Consider the following 15,191-nt stretch of genomic DNA (forward strand, 5'->3'; position numbering starts at 1 on the left):
GCATTGATTAGAACAAACAGCAAATTCTTTTGGCAGCCTTGAGAAAAGAGAGGCTAGGGTCATCCTAGGGATGCAGCCTTGAGCTGTTAGAAAATATGTTAGTGTTTATTCAAGCCTTTAATGGGGGGGATGAAATCATTTGTGTTGAGAGTCTGTGGTTTTTAGAGGCTAGGTTGAGGTCTAGTTGACAAGAAGGCACAAAGGAGTTTGGTCAAGGAGAGAGTCTTTGTGTGTTTTTTTAAAAAAATTGAAGTGTAGTTGATTTACGATATTGTTTTAAAGACATACAGCAAAGTGATTCTGATATATATATATATATATATTCTTTTGAAAAATTCTTTTCCATTATATGCTCTTATAAGATACTGAATATAATTCCCTGTGCTATACAGTAGGTCTTTGTTGTTTATCTATTTTATATATAGTAGTGTGTGTCTGTTCATCCCAAACTCCTAATTTATCCCTCCTCCCCCTTCCCGTTTTAGTAATCATAAGTTTGTTTTCTATGTGAGTCTGTTTCTGTTTTGTAAATAAGTCCATTTGTATTATTTTTTAGAGCCTACATATAAGCAATATTATATGATATTTGTCTTTCTCTTTCTGACTTACTTCACTTAGTGTGATAATCTCTAGGTCCATCTGTGTTGCTGCGGTGGCATTATTTCATTCTTTTTTATGGCTGAGTAGTATTCCATTGTATATATGTACCGCATCTTCTTTATCCAGTCATCTGTTGATGGACATTTAGGTTGAATCCATGTCTTGGCTATTGTAAATAGTGGTACTATGAACATTGGGGTGCAAGTATCTTTTCACAGTATGTTTTTCTGCAGATATATGCCCAGGAGTGGGATTACAGGATCATATGGCAGCTCTATTTTTAGTTTTTTAAGGAACCTCCATACTGTTCTCCATAGTGGCTGTACCAATTTACATTCCCACCAACAGTGTAGGAGGGTTTCTTTTTTCTTCACTCCCTTAAGGAGAGAGTCTTTTTCACAGTGCTGCCCTGGAGGTGAGCACAGGCCATTGAGGTAGGGTGTGCATGCGTGCGTGCTTGCACGTGTGTGTGTGTGTGTCCATCAGGGAGGAGGGATAATTTGACTTGGAGGACCAATCCCAGTAAACCAAATGAATTCAATCAGGAGAGGGAGATGGGAGGGAAGAGCAAGGGCAGGTCCAGTTTTACGACCTAAAACATGTGCAATTAGAGTTCCTGCTTTAAAAAAACCAAAAACATACAAAATTCGGAATACAAAATTAGGTAGAGGACCTTGGGGTGGGGGGCATACAAGAAAGGGGATCAGAAATTTTAGCTTCTCTTGGTTCATGGCAAATCTGCCTCTTGGGAAGCGTATGTTCCAGGCTGTGTGAACAGCAAGAACGAAGGTTTGGAGGATAGTGAGAGAGCTGAAATAATTCAGAACTGGGTATGTGTGAAGAATATAGAACAGATAAAGCTAGTGAGGGTCTTATGGGTCAGGTAAGAGTATGGAGTTTCCTCTGTCAAATGTGAGGAGTCACTGGAGGATTTTAGGCAGGGAAGAGTGACTCGATCCCTTATTTATGGATTAGAAAGATCACTCTGGAAGGAAGTGTGGAGGATGGGCTGAGCCAGGTAAGGCTGGTTGTAGACATCGGGTAGAGGTTGTCTACAAGGCACTCCTCCCACATAGTGATGAAGACCCATGGAATGTCACTGTATGTGTATGTGACTTCAAAACAGAAGCCAGACCTCCAACAGAGAGAAATGTTCTTCATCAAAAAAATTTCTAGGGCTTCCCTGGTGGCGCAGTGGTTGAGGATCCGTCTGCTGATGCAGGGGACACGAGTTCATGCCCCGGTCCGGGAAGATCCCACATGCAACGGAGCGGCTAGGCCCGTGAGCCATGGCCGCTGAGCCTGTGCGCCCGGAGCCTGTGCTCCGCAACGGGAGAGGCCGCAGCAGTGAGAGGCCCGCGTACCGCAAAAAAAAATAAAATTCTAGATTGTTCTTTCTCTAAGTTTAAAAATATGCCTACATGTATTTTTGTGGAAGAGAGGCCCAAGTTACCCTAAGACTTGTTTTTAATTAATTTTGCATGGCATAACGTTTCTATACATAAAAGAAAATTATATATTTGGTTTATTTGTCCTTGGGTATCATGCATCTAAAAATGAATAGATTTAAAGATGATGATTTTAAAAGCTAGGTAATTGTGTCACACCTTAATGTTTAAATATTCTATTTCTGTGTAGGGCATTTTGAGATATTTAGAAATGTCCCAAACTGGATGTGCCCTGTGTCATACAGTCTGTAATGGTGCTGAGGACAGCCTTGGTTGCTGGGGGCAAAGTTTTTAAATGAAAAGTACATCTACTGTTAGGCAGGTCCTGCTGCCTTATCCCAGAAAGCTCTTAGATGGATGTTGATCCTCAGTTTTCCCTCTCAGGTTTTCCTTTTTTTTTTTTTTTTTTTTTTTTGCGGTACACGGACCTCTCACTGCTGTGGCCTCTCCCGTTGCGGAGCACAGGCTGCGGACGTTCAGGCTCAGCGGCCATGGCTCACGGGCCCAGCCGCTCTGCAGCATGTGGGATCTTCCCAGACCGGGGCACGAACCCGTGTCCCCTGCATTGGCAGGCGGATTCTCAACCACTGCGCCACCAGAGAAGCCCCAGGCTTTCCTTTTTAATTTACTAACAAATCTTTGCTTTGCTAGAATAAAGAGATTCCATGTTGAGGATGGATCTGAGAGACAGCATCTGGGTAGCATAACCATCAAATTATAAAACCATCTTTCTTTCCAGTCTCAAAGAAAAAAGTGATTGTTTGGATTTGATCTATCCTTCCTATTGTGAAAGAAAAGCAATTCACAAAATGCCTATATTTTATTGTGACAGTGGCAGCAACTAAACACAATTCATTTCAGTGTAGTCAGAGAATCTACACGTTGTCCCAGGCGCCAACTGGTGCTCTGACTGTCCGTTCTCTAAGGCAGCAAATGCAATCTTGCCACAGAGGTCCACAAACGTGTAAAACAGATTAGAGCCCTGCTGCTCTGGTTGCAAGGAAGGGCCTCCTGCACACCCACTTTCATGAAGCACCTTGCATAGCTCCCTGAGCTTTTGGAACCTAGTTTGCAACCGTGTATTCGGTCCAGTTCTTACATTTTCCACTTAGAAAATTGAAGCTCACCAAGGCAACATGAGTCAATTCTATTCACATTCGTTAGAAATAAATCTTAATTTCCCTTCTTTTTTTTTTTTTTTGCTTTTGTGAGCCCGTGCTCTTATCACTATTGCCCACTGATTTATTTCAAAACTGTTCACAGATATTAAATCCAAGTAAGCTCCACACTGAATCTTTTCATCTCGAAGGAATTAAACCATTCATGTATTGTGGAAACTCTTTCCTTCAATTTCTAAAAAAGTGGAACACACATCCACGTGTATGTCCATGACATCGCTCGGGGCTTACATAGACACTTGTGTCCACATGATTAACCCTTAGGGACAATAAATCCATCCCGTTTCACTGATTAAACAACTGAGATTCTGAAACCATCTGGCTCTTCAGAAGATAGCAAAATGTGCCAGGCGATCCTTTAGTTCCCATTGGCAGGGAAATTTATTCAGACTTTCTGAAAGAGCAGTTGGTTGGCTTTGGGTCATTTGCCACCTCTAGAAAATGTTTCTTCCTATTTCAGAAGCCTCTGACTTTTCTTTTTTTTCTGTATTATGATTATTTAGAGTTTATCCTTTCGAAACACATATTTGCTCTCAAAGGGAAGACATGTTTTCATAAAGAAAGAGTCATTGTCCTTTCTTCCTTCTCATGAACCCACCCTCCTTTCCTCCCGACTCCCACTGGAAGAGTGCACAGTGATGGGGGACACCCTGGTCCTGAGGGATTCCCTGAGTCAGCACGAACTAAGTAGAGGTCAGTTGTGTCAACCATCTATAGAAAAACAGTGGTTCTGAATGCAGAGCGATGATCGTAAATTCATCTAGGGCAAGAACTTATTCATTGGCTCATTCATCCGTTCACTGGAAAACATTATGCCCCAGAGTGTGAAGAGGCCCATTCACAATGGCTTTGCTCAGGGCAGCACGGAAATGCCCTAAGACCACCAGCTTCTGGTCTCCCAAAGACGAGCAGAGAAGGCTGCAGGCAGAGCAAGCATTAGAGCTGGACTTGGAGGAACGGCCTTCATTCTGGAGGTGGAGGTGGAAGTAGCCACCCTAGAAGAGGGAATGACAGCAGAGAAGTGGAAGACATCGGGATGAGGGGAGTGACAAGCCGGGGGTGCAGATCCTGAAGCAGTGAGAATGAAATGAAATATTCCTGACGTGATGGTCAGACGGTGTAGTGAAGGCCAGAACTAGGGTGCCGGCAGGGAGAATGGCTAGGACAGCCATGGGAGATGCATCACAGAAAGAACAAGAGCTGGAGAAGCATCGGACATGGGCGTGAGGAAGCTGGGGTGTCCAAGGTGAAGTTCACATTTTGAAATGACAGTGACGCCCTTGACTGAAGTACGGGACAAAGGACAACACCTTGTTTTTGGTGAGAAGGTTCTGAGTTCTGTTTCGAATGTGTTGACTAAAAGACTGAAGCTTATGTTTCTCGTGTACCACACCCTTGGAAGCCAGAAGAAGGCGATAGTTAAACTACAAGCAATTTTCATGGGGGCCATCTTGAGAAAGGAGATGATCAGGGAGATACGAGATTATAAAGAGCCCAAGTGCTTTTTGAAATTAGGTGTGACGGCAGCAGCACTGATCTTGTCTTCCTTGGACCCCCATTTCCTTCTTCTTTCCCTTTTAAAATTAACTGAACTTTAGGGGTGAAAAGACTTTGGGAATTCCTTGGAGGTCCAGTGGTTAGGACTCCGAATTTCACTGCCAAGGGCCCGGGTTTGATCCTTCGTTGGGGAACTAAGATCCCACAAGCCGCACTGCACGGCCAAAACAAAAACAGAAACAAAAGCAAAAACAAACAAAAAAGGATTAAAAGACTTTAAAGCAATGGAAATCACATTAGCGCTATCCCTGCCTGCTATTACCTACAACTTGGTGGTGATTGACATTCTTGGGACAAAGATTCTAAGTCTCATGCTTGCAAGTCCTTGGGCTCATCTGGAGTCAGCTTCATCAGTTTGTCCACACAGAGCAGGATGAGGGTGAGAAACAAGAGACTCCAACCAACGGCAGCCGCGATCCAGCCGTATTCATCCACTCCGGTGTGGCAACACCGGGCTGCTTGTGGGCAGAAGTCGACATCTGGTGGGAAGAGAGAGCGGGAATGACAGCGTCACACCAGCCTCCCCTCCCCCGAGCTCTTCTCTAGTATTCATAACACTGAGACCAGTAATAATAGAATAGCCACCATTTACTAAAGCACGCCATGTACTAGGCTAAGTGCTCTACACACATTACCTTATTTATTCCTCACAGAGTGATAGGCACAGTTATTCCTGCTGTTTGACATGAAGAAACTGAGGCTGTCACCTGTGCAAGGTCACGAGATGGCAGAACTAGAATTCAAACCCAAGCCTGTAGGAGTCCAAAGTCATGTTCATAACCTCTACATGTTATTGCCTATTACCCTCCTTTGTAAGTGCCCAGAAGTAAACACATCTGTTCATCCAATGAAGGCAGAATCAAGGAGGCAAACTTCGAATAAGGCAAACTTCCTGTTAATTAGACACGCATAGCAGTGGTTGCTTTATGAAGCGGTAGGCTCCTTGCCACTGGAAGACTTCAGATAGAGGATGAACTCAAATATACAAAGGATACCAAAATGAAGCTCCTGCCTTGGGCATAAGTTGGACTGGCTGATGTCTAGGGTCTTTCCACTTCCAAATTTCTATAAGCATTTGAAGGTAGGGGGATTTTGACTGCTGTCCTGGGGATGGGCCATTAAAGCCACCTGCACCAAAGAGTGTGAGCTTAGATGGGGACCAAGCCCAAGAGAGCTTTTTTTTTTTTTTTTTTTTTTTTTTTTTTTATGCGTTACGCGGGCCTCTCACTGCTGTGGCCTCTCCCGTTGCGGAGGACAGGCTCCGGACGCGCAGGCTCAGCGGCCATGGCTCACGGGCCCAGCCGCTCCGCGGCATGTGGGATCCTCCCAGACCGGGGCACGAACCCGTGTCCCCTGCATCGGCAGGCGGACTCTCAACCACTGCGCCACCAGGGAAGCCCCAAAGAGAGCTTTTTAGACGTGCTCTGCAGACAGTTCTGGGGCTGTGAACAAACCACACCGGTGCACAGGAGGGCCAGGCAGGCGCTCAGCCACCTGATGCCAATGGGCAGAAAGCAAGGAGGCTTAAGTGTCCCTCCCTGCTCCAGGATGAGCCCTGGGGTTAGGGAGGTTGCCAGGAGAGGCTTACTGGGGCACTGCTCCAGGGTCTCAAGGCCTGGATGGTGGACAGTCAAGGTTGAGTTGCTGCTGCCGCTGGCTTCTGGAAGAAAAGACAGAAGATAGTCTCAGGCACTAGGAGAAGCCATTCTCAGGCATAGAGTTTGCAATCTTTTTTTGAATCAGTAGTGAGTATTATGAAAGTGTTATAGAAGTTCCAGTAGAGGTACATTGAAATTTCATGCAACAAAGCTAACCCTCTGTCATAGCCTGCACTATGTCCCCCAGGTTCATAGGTTGGAGTCCTAACCCATTTTATGGAAATAGGGCTTTAAAAAGGCAATTAAGGTTAAATGGTTAAATGAATCCAATATGACTGGTGTCCTTGTAAGAAGGGGAAGAGACACCAGGTATGTGAACTCATAGAGCAAAGACCACATGAGGACCCAGCACAGACGGGACCATCTATAAGCCAAGGAGAGGGGCCTCAGGAGAAAACAAACCCGGTGATACCTGGAGCCGCCAGAATGGTGAGAAAAGAAGCTTCTGTTGTTTCAGCCACCCAGGCTATGGTATTTTGTTGGCTAGCAAACTCACACACTCCCCTTTTCCTATCACTCCCGAGTCCCATTCAGAGATGCTTTATCTTCATATCTCATGTCCCTTCCGTCACCAAGGGCCTCTAAACACTCTCTTTTATGTGCTTTCCATGCAGATAGGTACATCTATAAACTTTTTTTCTAGTATATATTAACACAATCACTTAAAAATCTGGAATGTCTTTTCGTAACTAGCTTCAATTTCCTTCAAAAACTGGAACTAGTAAACATTGAAGTCTGACCTTGATTCTTCATGATGAGAATGATGTTATTACTCAGAGAGAGGGTTTAATAAAAAATTAATTAAACACCCTACAAGCCAGTTGAGAGGTTTCTAGAATATGCAGCACTTAGAATTGTCCCTTGATTAATAAACAAGAAGCACAATGATAAAAAGAACTTTAGCAGAAATATCAGGGTTTGGGGGATGGGGAGGGGTTATGGAGAGGAACATAAGGATCCCCGAGGGAGAAAAACCATGGCCCACGTTCCCTCTCATCCCTGAGGATAAGAAGGTAGATGATTGGACTTCCCTGGTGGTCCAGTGGTTAAGACTCTGCCTTCCAATGCAGGGGGTGCGGGTTTGATCCCTGGTCAGGGAACTAAGATCCCACATGCCATGGGGTGTGGCCAAAAATTAAAAACAAAAGCAAAAAACAGAAGGTAGATGGTCTCGGTCTCTGTTCAACACGGTGACCACTAACCATTGTGGTTGTTTAAGTTCATTAAAATTAAATGAAAAATGCAGCTACTTGGTCATATCAGCCACATGCCAAGTGCTCAATCACCACATGTGACTAGTGGCTACCATATTGGAAGCACAGCATAGATAACGGAACATTTCCATCATCAAAAAAGTTCTGTTATGGGCTTCCCTGGTGGCGCAGTGGTTGAGAGTCCGCCTGCCGATGCAGGGGACACGGGTTCGTGCCCCGGTCCAGGAAGATCCCACATGCCGCGGAGCGGCTGGGCCCGTGAGCCATGGCCGCTGAGCCTGCGTGTCTGGAGCCTGTGCTCCGCAACGGGAGAGGCCACAACAGTGAGAGGCCCGCGTACCGCAAAAAAAAAACAAAACAAAACAATTCTGTTAGACAATGCTGATCTAGGTAGAGCAAAACCAAGAGACCATTTAAGAGAATCTTTCTGGAAATTATGTTGTTGTTCAATCTACTTCTTTGGGAATGAAAAAAAAAAAAGAGTTTGGAACTCTCCAGGCCCCACTGACTCTAGGTTAACATGTCCTTCAAAATTGCTTGTTGTCACATAGCAGGACGAGTCAGGAGGAAACTTCTGATTTAGCCAAAGCCATGAAATTGCTGCTCAGACTAATTTAATGCCACGCGCCCCCAGCCGCTCCAATGTCCTGCGTAAGTATAGTAATTACCTTGATGCAATCTGATGGTTACTGTAAATAATTTACAGCTAAACGCCTTAGAGCTTGGTCTTTATTTGCTTTGGAAAAATTGATTCCTCAATGTTTTAATTTCCCTTGTTACCCGAATAACTTCCTTGACCCTGACTTTCATCTCCCCTCTACCCTAGAATGGAAGTGGTCCCAGTCTAGGGCTAGTGAATGGAAAAAAACCTAGTTAATGGAATACTAATATTAGGTTCAACCATATGAAATTGGCATTTCTGTAGGTCAAAAATTATTCAGTATCAGAAACTTTACATGGTTCAAACTAAATACCCTGTTACAAATTCTTAAGAATTTAAATATCACCCACCTCCCTCATAAGCAAAGCCAGCCAGGGACTGGTCCCACTTGGAGTCACTTCCAAAGTAAAGGCTGCTGGCAAGACCCAACCATTCAGGGCAGTTAAATTTGTCAAGTGTTTGAGGCCCTCTCTTAAGCATGGCCAGGTAAACAGAAACCACTCTTATCTGGGGAGGGGTGATTTGGAAAATAAAAGGCATGTGTTAACATTCGTTGAGGGTTTACCATGTACTATTTTATTAGAAGTTGTTTACATTCAGTAACCTATTTCATCTTTACAACAAACCTATATATAAGCACTATGATTATCTCCATGTTAGAAATGAGGAAGCTGGAGCACAGAGAGGGTAAGTAATTTGCTCAAGGTCACACAGCTAGTAAGTTGTGGAAGCCAGAGTTGAGTTGAGCCTCAGTGGCTTGAGAGCCCACGCTCTGAACCTCCATAGGAGAGACCGTGAGGATGGGAGAGATAGATAGAGCCTGGAGGGGGGACAGCGAGGATTGGTTTCGAGAGAGGGAGAATCTGTCTGTCAGAGAGGAGGGCAGACTGTTCTGAGGAGCAAGATCAAAGCCAGAGGCAGAAACCAGGAGCGTGAGAATGTGACTGAGGTCCCTGACGTGCAGAGCCCAGCCTGGGAGAGCAAGCCAGGGGAGGCCACCTAACATCTCCCTTTAGCCTCCACAAGAAAGTCGGGACATAACCCAGCATCTCCTGAGCCGGGCAAGGTGGGAGAAGGTTAAACAGCGTACGACAGCTTTGTGTGTTGAGGTTTTGTGAAAGTTGCAAAGGGCGCACAGGGTCGAGGGAGGGACAGAGGTCCTTAGGTGAGAGGAGGGCACGCAAAAGCAGGATGACAACCACAAAATATGGGTTTGCAACACAATTATGCTGACAAGGAGCCATTGAGAAACAGCAACCCAAAGATATCATTTTAGGCCAGTTTGGTCCCCTGATGGGAGAGACTCTTTGTGGCAAAGGCCAGCAGAGGTGGCTGCTCCCATACTGGCTGACGCTGGTCTTAAGGTAACTCCCGTCCCACCCTACCCTCTCTTGCCTAATCCTTCAGATGAGAAAGTACTGTTTCCTCTTTCCTTTGTGCGGGACCAACCCTAGCCAAGGAATCCTTCTCCCACCTCCTTCTTTCCCCCCTCCCCTCCCTTCTTCTTCCCAGCGTGGCAAGAATAAAGCTCACAGTTCTACCTGCCAAGCAAGCCGGGTGGAAAGAGGCAAAGGCCAGGCTGAGGACCAGCGTGGCCCAGGGCGCAGAGTTGAGGTGCTTCATGCTGAGGAGGGAGGCTTCTGTGATCACAGTCCCCGCAGAGGCGAGCTGAGGGCCGCCTGCCATGCGTCCTGTGTGTGGCCCGTCTGGCAGGAACTTGAAAACAACGCTGGCAGAGGTGAATTTCTGTTCTGTGTTTGGGGGAAAGAGAGGGGGTGGAGCAAAGGGAACTCGGGCTGTCACACCTGGCTCTCACCTCTCCAGGAGGGAAGCTGAGCTACGTTGGCTGGGGGAGGAATGGACGGTGACTCAGTTGGTTCTTCCTTAGCTCACATTTTGTCCCTGCTGTGAAAAAAGAGGACAGGGGCAGGAGATCTGTGTCGTGCTGGTTCCTTGAAGATGAGTTTACTGCCTCTTCCACCCTCAGGCATAGTCATCCTGTCCAATATTTACCGAGCACCTACTGCGTGCACTACCCTCTGCTCAAGTCTGGAAGTACCTGCCCTCCAAGTGCTTTATTACAAACACACATCGTTAAAGCACAGAGCGGTGTTTCAGGGGTGGAGGAGAAAGCACTTTGCTTCTCAGCAGTAAGAGGCCTCACCTCCCGATGGCTGCTTCATGAGGAACGTGGCATTTGGGTTGGGCCTTGAAGGATGGATAGGGCTTTGACAGGCGAAGAGGAGAAAAAGGCATCGTATGCAGAAGGGACAGGCGAGCAAAGGCCCGGAGGTAAGAGGTGCTCAGAAATCCACTGTGACCAAGAGGCTGAGCATCCGATGTGCCAGGCTGGGGGTGGAGGGTTTGAAACAGTCAGGAGGCCAGAGGGAGGCTTTGTGAAGATTTTGAATTGAGTAGTAACTTGATTGAAGCTCTGCCTCCAGTCTAAGACGTTTGTTGAATGCCAACCATGTATTGTAAAGGCACCATCCCAGGCATTCGAGACTCAAAGATGATTAAGATGTGACGCCTCCTCTTGATTCCTACTCAGTACAGCAGTGAGACTAGGCAGTGAAGAAAGAACTGGGAGGCAATATGGTAGGACTCAGTATGGGTATCTTCCCCGGTGATGGAGATATAAAAGACGGAGGGGGAAGTCTGCCCGAGAGCAGTGGAGGAGAGATTCACAGAGGAAGTGACCTTTGGGCTGGGTACTAAACTTTGCATATGCAGGTGGGAGGTGATGGGCCTTTTGAGTACAAGGAATAGCAGCATGTGTGCATGCTGGCCAGCTACCACGTGTGGATACGTGTATTATGTTCCTAAACAAGCTTGGGTCTGGCTAAGAGAGTGAGGGATGAGCTTTTTTTTTTTTTTTTTTTTTTTATGCGTTACGCGGGCCTCTCACTGTTGTGGCCTCTCCCGTTGCGGAGGACAGGCTCCGGACGCGCAGGCCCAGCGGCCATGGCTCGCGGGCCCAGCCGCTCCGCGGCACGTGGGATCTTCCCAGACCGGGGCACGAACCCGCGTCCCCTGCATCGGCAGGCGGACTCTCAACCACTGCGCCACCAGGGAAGCCCCGAGGGATGAGCTTTGAAGCTCATTCAAAGCTCAGTGGAAGTGTTGCAGGAAGGGGGACCCCTTCCAGGGCCCGAGAGTGGGCTCTTGTCTAACACTCAGAAATAAATCGTCCGAGGAGACACACGTGTTGACAAAGCAAGAGACTTTATTGGGAAGGGTGCCTGGGGGGAAAGCAGGAGGGCAAGGGAACCCAGGAGGACTGCTCTGCCACGTGACTCACAGTCTCAGCTTTGATGTTAAGGGGGATAGTTTCCGGGTTGTTTCTGGCCAATCATCTTGCTTTGCCCATAGTTGGTCTGACTCAGGGTCCTTCCTGGTGGCGTGCATCTCTCAGCCAAGACCGCTTCCAGCGTGAGAGCTTCTGGGAGGGTGGCAGGACATATTTTCTCCTCCCTCCTCCTTTTGGCCCCTCCTGAATTCTTCAGGGTTAGTTTCAGGGATGGTTTCGGTCCACAGTTCCCTAACAGAAGGACGTATAAGCCATGTGTAAGCCCAGAATAAGGATGTCTCGTTGTTATACATCAGCCTGGAGGGGGCACTTTTTTCTAATCCGCCCAAACGTACCAATTAATGGTGGCCCTATACTCTTGGATTTGGGGATTGGGAGCAGAAGAGCTTTAAGAAGGCTGATCTTCAGGCCGTGTACAAAAGTCCAGCTTAGGCCTACCACTTGGTTGAATATTCAGTGATTACCAAGTAGCTGGTGTATCCAGGCCCTTGGTATGAGGGAGGGGCTTTGACATGGGTAAGGCCGCAAAGCCCCTGTCCTCAAGGAGCTCAGGGTCCAGTGAGGAAGATGGACAAATAAGTAATGACAACACAGTGAAATAAGTGTGGCGAGGAGGGTTGAGGACTAGTGGATCCTGAGAACATTTCACAATGGAAGTGGCATCTCGACCTGAAACTTGCGAGATGTGTAGTTCTCCAGGCACGGGAGAGGGGACCAGTGTGTGCCTGGTCTCTGAGCCATGACCGTGTGCCCCTCGCTTTGGAGGAATTACTGTCCTCGGGGCATGGGCTGGGTCATGGTGTGTCTGGTTAGACTAAGAGATTGTAAATGGACCTGCATGCCAGACTAAGGAAACTGGACTCTCATCTTATGATTGGGGCACCCTATAAGGAAATTGTAGATGTGGCCACCTTTGTATTTCAGAAAAATGGAGGAGGGAGGGCAGGTCTGTATTCAGAGAGATTATCGAAGAAGCTGTTGCAGAAATCCCAGACAGACATCAAAAGAGCCCTGAAATAAGCAGCTGGACTGAGGATAGAGGAGGGGGGGGACAGAATCAAGAGGTATTTAGCAGGCCGAATCAACAGAAAGGAATCCAGGAAGAAAGCGTCCAGGATGGAGGCAAGGTCTCCAGCTGGGGTGAGTGGGTGGCCATGAGGCCAGTCTGGGCTAGAATCACAGCCTTGTGTTTTATTGGCTGAGGGGCCCTGGGCAGGTTACTTTATACATCCAAGCCTCAGGTTCCTCATCTGAAGAATAATAGGAGGTGCTCCTATCTCAGGAGTTGTTGTGATGACTTAATGAAGTAATCTACGTGAAGCGCGTTGCCCAGTGCCGGCTGATGGCAAGTACTCAGCCAGTGGTAGACATCATTATAATAGGAGGATCATTGTAAGTAGCAAGTATGGGAGAAGGGCAGTTTTAAGGAAAAATAATGCTATTTATGTATTCATTTATTTATATCCTGCCTTGGTCCAAAAAGGATTTAAGGAAGCTTACATACATTAATTAAGCTAGGTAAAATAAAAGAAACAAGAAGAAATGAGGCAAAGAGAAAGTTAGGATAGTAAATATAAGAGGGAACCATGAGTGAGTTGAGAGCACAAAAATGGCATGCATGTTTTCTAAGCTTTCTGGTAGCCAGTGCCAAGAGGGTCACATGATCGCATACATGATTCATGACCTCACAAGACGAAAACAACAGGGGAAGTACAACTGCTATCCATGAATTCATTATTGATGTATAGTTGATGTTCAGTGTTTCAGGTGTACAGCAAAGTGATTCAGTTACACGCATATATATATATATATTTTTTCAGATTCTTTTCCATTACAGGTTATTACAAGATATTGAATATAGTTCCTTGTGATATAGTAGGTCCTTGTTGTTTATCTATTTTATATACAGTAGTGTGTATCTGTTAAAAGCACAACTGCTCTCGATACCAAAACCAGATAAATGCTCTTGATACCATTTCCCCTTGGGTGCCCACAGAGATGACACTACTTAATAGGATGAACGCTTCCTTTGATTTTTTTTCTCCTATCTTTTTTTAAAAGGATTAATTAATTTATTTATTTTTGGCTGCATTGGGTCTTTGCTGCTGTGCGCGGGCTTTCTCTAGTTGTGGCGAGCAGGGGCTACACTTTGTTACAGTGTGCAGGCTTCTCATTGTGGTGTCTTGTTGTGGAGCATGGGCTCTAGGCACACGGGCTTCAGTAGTTGTGACATGCGGGCTCAGTAGTTGTGGCTTGTGGGCTCTAGAGCACCAGCTCAGTAGTTGTGGCACACGGGCTTAGTTGCTCCATGGCATGTGGGATCTTCCCAGACCAGAGATTGAACCCGTGTCCCCTGCATTGGCAGGCGGATTCTTAACCACTGCACCACCAGGGAAGTCCCTCTCCAATCTTTTGATCTCTGTTTTCAACATTCTCCTCACAGTACACCCCTCAGTGAGCTTCACAGATTAGGGCTGATTTATCCAAAGGGCAGTGGAGATAACAGCAGTGTGTGTGGTCCACGGAATTTTCAAGGGCCCCCCAAATGTTTGAGACCTGAAAAATGTTCTCAGGTCCAAAATATGAACAACAACAGCAACAAAAGCTGTGCAATCCAAAAAATTTATTTCGGGACTTCCCTGGCAGTCCAGTGGTTAGGACTTGGCGCTTCCACTGCAGGGGGCATGGGTTCGATCCCTGGTCGGGAACTAAGATAACATAAGCTGTGGCATAGCCAAAAAAAAAAAAAGGAAAAAAATTATTTCAAAAGCAAAGTTATACAATTCAAACATTTAAACAGAAACAATTTAATGTAGGATGTTGGGTGTATTTTAATAGGTTTGATGTGAGCAGAGCATGTCCCTCCAAAATAGTGAGAGCCTGGGACATAGATTCAAAACAGCCCTATGTGGGGTTTTTGTGATGGGGGTTTAAAGAGCATGCACCTGTCTAAAATGACAGCATCCTATCAAGTCATACAATGGAAAGTAATTCTGGGAAGCAGTGGATGTGAAGGGGACAGGCAATGATCTGTCCTCTCTCTCTCTCTCTGTCTCTCTCTCTCTCTCTCTCTCTCTCTCTCTCTCAACACATTGTTAGTTGATTGGGGACTGTTTTAGATAAGGTGTTTGCAAGTCAGTTTAAAAGACACATATTCTCTTATTGACAGATGAAAGGATTTTATTATTCTAAAATAGGATGGACTTGACTGGTATCTGATCACTCATTAATTCCCAAAGGAAGGGCCGCGTGGCAACAGTTTTACAGGTGTCAACATTATTAGCTGTCTTTCATTTTAACACGTCTATAACTAGCAACTCCATGCAGGTGGTTACCTCACCTGGTAAGTCTTTCATTTTACATCAGATTTCCTTTGGAAAGTATACCAGGAAGTTGCATTGCTCAAAGCTAGACATTCTGCAGGAACTTTCTCAAGATTTTTTTTTTTTTTTTAATGGTTGAGACAGGTGTTTGGTTACACATACTTTAAAGTCCAAGTTAAAATGTCTGTGACCAGGCTCCATGTTGAGGTTGGGGTGGCCTAGAGCATGGGGTTCCAGGGCCC

At 46.0% G+C, this 15,191-nt stretch overlaps 2 protein-coding genes and 1 long non-coding RNA gene across 7 annotated transcripts in view; 1 reads left to right on the top strand and 2 right to left on the bottom strand.

The window, feature by feature from the left end:
- Positions 1-4,983: 4,983 nt before the first annotated feature.
- TMEM213 (transmembrane protein 213) lies at positions 4,984-10,089 on the bottom strand. 2 transcript variants are annotated; one of them, XM_032643746.1, is made up of 3 exons: positions 9,858-10,089; positions 6,372-6,440; positions 4,984-5,262 (listed from the first exon to the last, which is right to left on the bottom strand). In XM_032643746.1, exons 1-3 carry the CDS (start codon positions 10,000-10,002, stop codon positions 5,093-5,095), a joined length of 384 nt encoding a protein of 127 aa, XP_032499637.1. In that variant the 5' UTR covers positions 10,003-10,089; the 3' UTR covers positions 4,984-5,092. The 2 variants fall into 2 exon arrangements, with proteins under 2 accessions (XP_032499637.1, XP_032499636.1); XM_032643745.1 differs by having other exon boundaries at positions 6,372-6,443; positions 9,858-10,082.
- LOC116759709 lies at positions 5,354-5,957 on the bottom strand. Its single transcript, XR_004351534.1, has 2 exons — positions 5,779-5,957; positions 5,354-5,619 (listed from the first exon to the last, which is right to left on the bottom strand). It is a non-coding gene; the product is annotated as an uncharacterized LOC116759709 (long non-coding RNA).
- ATP6V0A4 (ATPase H+ transporting V0 subunit a4) overlaps positions 9,971-15,191 on the top strand; it is a 72,535-nt gene continuing 67,314 nt past the window's right edge. For 3 of the 4 annotated variants that reach the window (XM_032643739.1, XM_032643741.1, XM_032643744.1), the window contains exon 1: positions 9,971-10,054. The gene's annotated coding sequence lies outside the window, so the exon portion shown is untranslated. The remainder of the gene's footprint in view (positions 10,055-15,191) is intronic. The other variant, XM_032643743.1, reaches the window with a different exon arrangement.

The sequence above is a fragment of the Phocoena sinus genome, chromosome 9, assembly GCF_008692025.1.
Source record: "Phocoena sinus isolate mPhoSin1 chromosome 9, mPhoSin1.pri, whole genome shotgun sequence".
In the NCBI taxonomy this organism is placed as follows: Eukaryota; Metazoa; Chordata; class Mammalia; order Artiodactyla; family Phocoenidae; genus Phocoena; species Phocoena sinus.

Coding starts and splice junctions, on each gene's coding strand:
- TMEM213 (XM_032643745.1), bottom strand. CDS start 10,002: ATGGCAGGCGGCCCTCAGCTCGCCTCTGCGGGGACTGTGATCACAGAA. Junction 6,444..9,857: donor CCACCCGGCTTGCTTGGCAG/GTAGAACTGTGA, acceptor CTTTTCTTCCAG/AAGCCAGCGGCAGCAGCAAC. Junction 5,263..6,371: donor GACCCTGGAGCAGTGCCCCA/GTAAGCCTCTCC, acceptor TCTTCCCACCAG/ATGTCGACTTCTGCCCACAA.